Source organism: Sander vitreus, unplaced genomic scaffold (assembly GCF_031162955.1).
Source record: "Sander vitreus isolate 19-12246 unplaced genomic scaffold, sanVit1 ctg309_0, whole genome shotgun sequence".
NCBI lineage: Eukaryota > Metazoa > Chordata > Actinopteri > Perciformes > Percidae > Sander > Sander vitreus.
Window position 1 is genome coordinate 90,001 of NW_027595459.1, and position 7,500 is coordinate 97,500.

General features: G+C 47.3%; 1 protein-coding gene across 2 annotated transcripts in view; it reads right to left on the reverse strand.

The window, feature by feature from the left end:
- Positions 1–1,452: 1,452 nt before the first annotated feature.
- Positions 1,453–7,500, reverse strand: part of nub1 (negative regulator of ubiquitin-like proteins 1) — an 11,431-nt gene continuing 5,383 nt past the window's right edge. For both annotated transcript variants that reach the window (XM_078244814.1, XM_078244813.1), the window contains exons 4-15: positions 7,449–7,500; positions 7,075–7,139; positions 6,204–6,371; positions 5,818–5,900; positions 5,567–5,673; positions 5,116–5,302; positions 4,855–4,962; positions 3,490–3,642; positions 2,774–2,920; positions 2,601–2,681; positions 2,118–2,313; positions 1,453–2,043 (exon numbers count right to left, since the gene is read on the reverse strand). The exon at positions 7,449–7,500 is cut by the window's right edge and continues 13 nt beyond it. In XM_078244814.1, coding sequence (XP_078100940.1) covers positions 1,901–2,043; positions 2,118–2,313; positions 2,601–2,681; positions 2,774–2,920; positions 3,490–3,642; positions 4,855–4,962; positions 5,116–5,302; positions 5,567–5,673; positions 5,818–5,900; positions 6,204–6,371; positions 7,075–7,139; positions 7,449–7,500 — 1,490 coding nt within the window. In that variant the 3' untranslated portion in view covers positions 1,453–1,900. The remainder of the gene's footprint in view (positions 2,044–2,117; positions 2,314–2,600; positions 2,682–2,773; positions 2,921–3,489; positions 3,643–4,854; positions 4,963–5,115; positions 5,303–5,566; positions 5,674–5,817; positions 5,901–6,203; positions 6,372–7,074; positions 7,140–7,448) is intronic.

The window sequence follows — 7,500 nt, forward strand, 5'->3', positions numbered from 1 at the left end:
CCCAACTAATACATTAGTACACACACACACACACACACACACACACACACACACACACAGAGAGAGACACACAGTACCACACACACACACAGAGACACACACACACACACACACACACACACACAGAGAGACACACAGTACCACACACACACACAGAGAGAGAGACACACAGTACCACACACACACAGAGAGAGACACACAGTACCACACACACACACACACACACACACAGCCATACACAGACACACACACACACACACACAGAGACACACACAGACACACACACAGAGACACACACAGACACACACACATACAGCCATACAGAGACACACACAGAGAGAGAGAGACACACACACACAGAGCACATACACACACACACAGAGAGACACACACACACACAGAGAGCGAGAGACAGACACAGACATACACACACACAGAGACATACACAGACACACACACAGATAGACATACAGAGACACACACACAGAGAGAGACACACACACACAGAACACACACACAGAGAGACACACACACAGAGAGAGAGAGAGACAGACAGGTTTGTTTCCCTATCTTTGTGGGGACCCGTCCTTGACATAATGCATTCCCTATCCCCTTACCCTAACCTTAACCATCACCACTAAATGCCTAACCTTAACCATCACTAACCATCACTAACCTCATTAACTCAGCAACCAACCCCATAAAGACAGACAAACCCAAACCTTCATTTTCTTTATTGTCAACACGAGACACCAACATCAGACTCATTTAAAACAAAAACCTCAAACTACAAACGTCGTCAGAACAATAAATCACATTGAGCAGCTTTTTAAACATTTTAAACATTCCTTTGGTTTCTCCCAAATAAACAACCAATGATTTCATTCAGAAAATAATATTCATCCGTTCAGAGGAAGAATCATAATAATTAAAGGGGAAAGTGCTCTTTAAGAACCAAATCAAACATGTCTTTAATCTCTGAATTATTGCTGATTAATGAAACTTAAATAAAGTGTGTGATGAAAACAAGACGTCATTATTCTGCAGCTGTTATATCACCAGCACCGTTTTAAACGGATAACTGTGTGTGTGTCATACAGTGAGTGTGTGTGTGTGTGTGCGTGTCATACAGTGTGTGTGTGTGTGTGTGTGTGTCACACAGTGTGTGTGTGTGTGTGTGTGTGCGTGTCATACAGTGAGTGTGTGTCTGTGTGTGTGTGTGTGCGTCACACAGTGTGTCTGTGTGTGTGTGTGTGTGTGTGTGTGTGTGTGTGTGTGCGCGTGTGTGTGTGTGTGTGTGTGTGTGTGTGTGTGCGTCACACAGTGTGTCTGTGTGTGTGTGTGTGTGTGTGTGTGTGTCACACAGTGAGTGTGTGTGTGTGTGTGTGCCACACAGTGTGTGTGTGTGTGTGTGTGTGCGTGTCACACAGTGTGTGTGTGAGTGTGTGTGTGTCTGTGTGTGTCATAGTGTGTGTGTGTGTGTGTGTGTGTGTGTGTGTGTCACACAGTGTGTGTGTGTGTGTGTGTGTCATAGTGTGTGTGTGTGTGTGTGTGTGTGCGTGTGCGTCACACAGTGTGTGTGTGTGTGTGTCATATTGTGTGTGTGCGTGTCACACAGTGAGTGTGTGTGTCAGAGTGTGTGTGTGTGAGTGTGTGAGTGTGTGTGTGTCTGTCTGTCTGTCTGTCTGTCTGTGTGTCATAGTGTGTGTGTGTGTGTGTGTGTGTGTGTGTGTGTGTGTCAGTGTGTGTCACATAGTGTGTGTGTGTGTGTGTGTGTGCGTTTCACACAGTGTGTGTGTGTGTGTGTGTGTCTGTGTGTGTCACACAGTGTGTGTCACAGTGTGTGTGTGTGTGTGTGTGTGTCACACAGTGTGTGTGTGTGTGTGTGTGTGTGTGCATGTCACACAGTGTGTGTGTGTCCTCCGCTCAGGTACGTCTTCATGGTCTGGATCAGCTGACTCTCCTCCTCCAGCGTCAGGTCCAGATAATCTTCCTCGTGGCGAGAAATGTCCTCCAACACCTCGTTGACCAGCTCGTTGTCCTCTGACAACAACACAATTATGAATCATTCATTATTAATCATTAATACTAATCCAGACAGGAAGTGAGTGTGGTACCTGTGGATGTGGAGGAGGAGGTGCTGGGCTCCTCAGAGGACGGCGAGGACGAGGTGGAGGGCGGGGACTCAGACAGCAGCTCTGGGGATAGGATGCCCTGGTTGTCCAGCAGCAGCTGAGTTGCTGATTGGAGGTCTCCGGCCGTCAGTCTCAAGGCTGCTTCAGAGACGTCCCTCTCAAAGCCCAGATACAGCAGCTGCACAGACACACAGGCTGACGTTTGATTGGTTCAGGCTTTCAGGAAGAGCTTGTAAACATTAGACAGGTAGGCAGGCAGGCAGACAGACAGACAGACAGGCAGGCAGACAGCTACCGGCTCCACCTTCTCTGGACGGACGGAAGGACAGACAGACAGACAGACCGACAGATAGCTGGCAGGCAGGCAGGCAGACAGACAGCTACCGGCTCCACCTTCCCTGGACGGACAGACAGACAGAGGACAGACAGACATACAGACAGGCAGGCAGACAGACAGCTAGCTACCTGGTCCACCTTCTCTGGACTGAATGCTCCCTCTGTGTTGTTATTGGTTGACTGAGCAGCCTGACTCGAGTCCAGCAGGATCTGAACACAGAACAAGTTCAACTCTCTCCTCAACCTTCAATCCTTCAAATATTACAACAGACAGACAGACAGACAGACAGACAGACACTGACTCCGTAAGCTTTGTCCACGTCTCCGTCGGCGAGCTGCAGAGCTCTGGCGGCGTCTCTGCGGGAGAATCCGAGCTCTGTGAGCGTAGAGATCACCTCCATCCGTCTGCTCCTCTTCTGCCTCTCTCTCTGCTTCAGCTCCTCTCGCTCCTGGTAGCAACACAACACTGCTGGGTTCAAAATACTAACACAAACACAACATATGCTCTATGTATATTTATTTATTTTGTGTACGGGAGCCTTTTGTGCCAACTGTGTTAAAAGAAAATTGTAGTGAACGTTAAACAGAAATAGTTTGGAAAGTAAAAGAAAACTTATTTTCATTCATAATGACAGTACAGGGTGCTGCTGAAGTTACACTCCATGTGTCTCTGTGTCTGTCTCTGTGTGTGTGTGTGTGTGTGTGTGTGTGTGTGTGTGTGTGTGTGTGTGTCTGTCTCTGTGTGTGTGTGTGTGTGTGTGTGTGTGTATATATGTGTGTCTGTGTGTGTGTGTGTGTATATATGTGTGTGTGTGTGTGTGTGTGTGTGTGTGTGTGTGTGTCTCTGTATGTGTGTGTGTGTGTGTGTGTGTGTGTGTGTGTGTGTGTGTGTGTGTGTGTGTGTGTGTGTGTGTCTGTGTGTGTCTCTGTGTGTGTGTGTGTGTGTGTGTGTGTGTGTGTGTGTGTGTGTGTGTGTGTGTGTGTGTGTCTCTCTCTGTGTTCTGTGTGTGTGTGTTACCTGTCTCTGGTTACTGATGTGGATGGCTGCCTCCTCCAGGTCTCCCTGACAGGCTCGGAGGCCGAGTCGAGCTTCTCTCTCAGTGAACCCGAGAACCATCAGCTGAGACATCTTCTCAGAGTCCAGACACAGGCGGCTGTACAGAGACTCCACCTGACACACACACAGACAGACACACACACACACACAGACAGACACACATACACTTTTTTTCTTGAAACATTACAGGTATGTACACAGATTCCATCTAACACACACGACTGTGTTTTTGGTTTGTCTGTTTTTGCAGAAAGGACGACGACAGGTGAGACAGAAGAAATGATTTAAAAGACTGAGGGCCAGATGTACGTACATTTGCAAAGTAGCGTTATCAGCGCCATGGCCAACCCACAGAAAGAGCACGCTGCGATACTTCAGCTCACGTCGTATTTACCAAACCTGCAGTTCATCAGGTAATCAGCGCCTTTCTCCGCCCGCTACACCGTGAATTGGCGCATTTAAAAGCGTAATGAATGGGCCTCCTTTTCTCTCTCCATCATGGATCAGCCACCAAGTCAAAGAAATCCTGCTTGATGCGTGTTATTTGGGCATTAGCGGTGGGGAAATGTATGTATTGATTAGTGTGCTGTAGCAAAGTGTTAAGTACTGGTGCTGTGATACGGCTGAGTGCAGACTGAGATATTCCCACTGCTGATGCTATGACTGTTTGAAATGATCCTGATGCCAATATTAATAACGTAATGAGGAGTTTAACAGCTGCTGGACTGGAATGTGAACGCTGAGTCGGAGATATGATGTCATCTTTGATTTCTTCCAGTAACTGTAATATTGCACGGCTGCTTAATCTGTACTGCTTAATGATTTTGTGTTCACTCAACTGAAAAAGTGTGATCCTTGTTCAGCTCGTCTCCGTGACCTATGTCTTCGTCTTGCTCGGATTACTGCTGCCATTTCACCAAGAGGCAGATTCCAGGAAACCCTCTTAATGCCGCCATGCTGTTACCTCAGTGTGGCCTGTTAGTACATACCTCGCCATGCTTATACCTCAGTGTGGCCTGTTAGTACATACCTCGCCATGCTGTTACCTCAGTGTGGCCTGTTAGTACATACCTCGCCATGCTTATACCTCAGTGTGCCCTGTCAGTACATACCTCGCCATGCTGTTACCTTAGTGTGCCCTGTTAGTACATACCTCGCCATGCTTTTACCTCAGTGTGACCTGTTTTTACGCGCATGTTGCGAAATAAATACGCCTGAAGTGGGCGCAAAAGCGTTAGTATATCTGGCCCTCAGAGTCTGTAGCTCTGTAGATCTATCTACCGTGACTCAGACCGTATTTAAGGTTAGCAATCAGCTGATAGTTACTTTGGACAGCTGGTGTCGAGCCTGAGCATCATTTCCTTCGATGTAGGAGAGGAGACTCTGGAGGAGGTACAGCCGCAGGAACAGCACCTCCTCTCTGCCTGTGTTACCCTGGAAACACACACACACACACACAATAATGAACCACATGTAATGATAATATACTGGACTCTGTCCGAGAGGTTTAAATGATCACTGTGCTCCTTTGTGTTTCAGTTCCCTGTAATCCCGGCGGCCAGCGTGTGTGCGTTGGCGTCGTCTCACCTTGATCATGAGCAGCCGCTGCTGCTGCTCCCCGTAACACTGCAGGAAGCAGTCCTCAGCTCTCTGCAGGCGGCTCTTGCCGTCCTCCAGACAGGACAGCGCCTCCAGGGCACGGTAGCACCACACGATGTCCAGCTGCAGGACGGCGAAGTTATCCACCGAGCTGAGCAGCGCCGAGCCGCACTTACTGCACCACACACACACACACACACACACACACACACACACACACACACACACACACACACACACACACACACACACACACACACACACACACACACACAGCGTTTAGAGATACACATCTTCACATCTCGCTCAGAATGAAGGATTGATTTCTACCAAACCAGAGTTGGTAAATACTGGAAGTTTCGGTGAGTTTAAGTTGAGTTTTCTGAATGACTTAATCTAATACAAATCAGTGTGTGATGTCAGCGTGTGATGTCAGCACCTGAACTGCTGGTCGGCCTGCAGCAGGTGACACAGAGCGTTGTCAAACTGCTTCTTCTTCATCAGAGAGCGACCTTTCTCATGGAGACCCATCGCCAGGATCAGAGCCTGAACACACACACACACACACACACACACACACACACACACACACACACACACACACTTTATTCTGCTTCTTTCCTCAGATATAACAGGTGGATGGTGTGTGTGTGTGTGTGTGTGTGTGTGTGTGTGTGTGTGTGTGTGTACCTTCTTCTCCTCGTGCGGGATCTTCAGTGGGTTTCCTCTCTGGTCGGCGATCTCCAGAAAAGGAGACGTGTCTTCACTGCCGTCTGACAAACACACAGAGACACCATGAGTCCTCACACATTCACACTGTTGGATTAACATTCATTCTAAGGTTATTCTAAGGTCCTCCATCAACATTTGTTGTTTTTAAAACATGATCCATAAATAATGTTTATGAAATATGTTGTTGACAGCACCTCTCTCTTAGCCTAGAAATCTAGACCACCCTAGCGGCAGCAAATGTAATTTTGCAGCCTGGGTCAGTCGAGCTCTGTTGTTCTCTCTGCCCTGCCAATGGTGAGTTCCCAGACCCAACATCTTGATGTGGGTCTGGCTTGTCAGGCTACCTCTCTCTGACAGGATCTGGAAACCTTTCTGTGTCCTCTGGATGCTCTCGTTCTGGTTCTTTGTCTTCTCCTCTTCCTCGCTCAGCTGTTGCTTCAACTCAGTGTCGCTCACCTTCAGAACCATCATCTTACTGTGGTTCTTCACACCCTGCTCATCCAGACGCTGGTCTGAAAACACACACACAGACAGACAGACAGACCTTTTGGTTAACGAGTAAGATCCTTTTAGTTTAACATGAAACAGCCTGAAAATCACCATCACCAAACTCCATGTAAATAATCAGGACTTTTATCATCGTAAAACACACTTCATTCAAAGTGGACAGAAACTAAATAAAACTACCAAAAGTCGTCTTAGTTCATCTTTCCACTGTTCCAACAATCACCACTCTGGTTTGGTTGAAATTAACCCTTAATTCACCCATTTACATGTGGAGATATGCTGGCTCTATACACGCTAAAAGTCCTGATTATTTACATGGAGTCTGGTGGAGATATGCTGGCTCCATACACGCTAAAAGTCCTGATTATTTACATGGAGTCTGGTGGAGATATGCTGGCTCTATACACGCTAAAAGTCCTGATTATTTACATGGAGTCTGGTGGAGATATGCTGGCTCTATACACGCTAAAAGTCCTGATTATTTACATGGAGTCTGGTGGGTTTGGTGATGGTGATTTCGGGGCTGTTTCATGTTAAACTAAAAGGATCTTACTCTTTAACTAAAAGGTCTATCTCTGTAGGGATCCATCCCATAATGTTGTCAGACACTTAGAATAATAATCTGAGTCTGTCAGCAGCAACAACAGAACTTTTAGTGACGCTAACAGAGGAAACTCTCGTGTTGTGTGTTTCAGCGTCTGAACTCACCCACTGACAGAGTTTTCCCATTGAGGATCAGTTTGATGTGTTTGAGGCCGTACTCCTCTCCGATCCTACAGCACAGGAACAAACACACCCAACACATGAAGAACAACATCAACACACGTGATCCGTGTGTGTGTGTGTGTGTCTGTGTGTGTGTGTGTGTGTGTGTGTCTGTGTCTCTGTGTGTGTGTGTGTGTGTGTGTGTGTGTGTGTGTGTGTGTGTGTCTCTGTGTGTGTGTGTGTGTGTGTGTGTGTGTGTGTGTGTGTGTGTATGTATGTGTGTGTGTGTGTGTGTGTGTGTGTGTCTCTGTGTGTCTGTCTCTGTGTGTGTGTGTGTGTGTGTGTGTGTGTGTGTGTGTGTGTGTGTGTGTGTGTACCTGTCCACTACCTCCTGAACCCCCACATCCAGCCTGGTCTCCAACAGGTTTT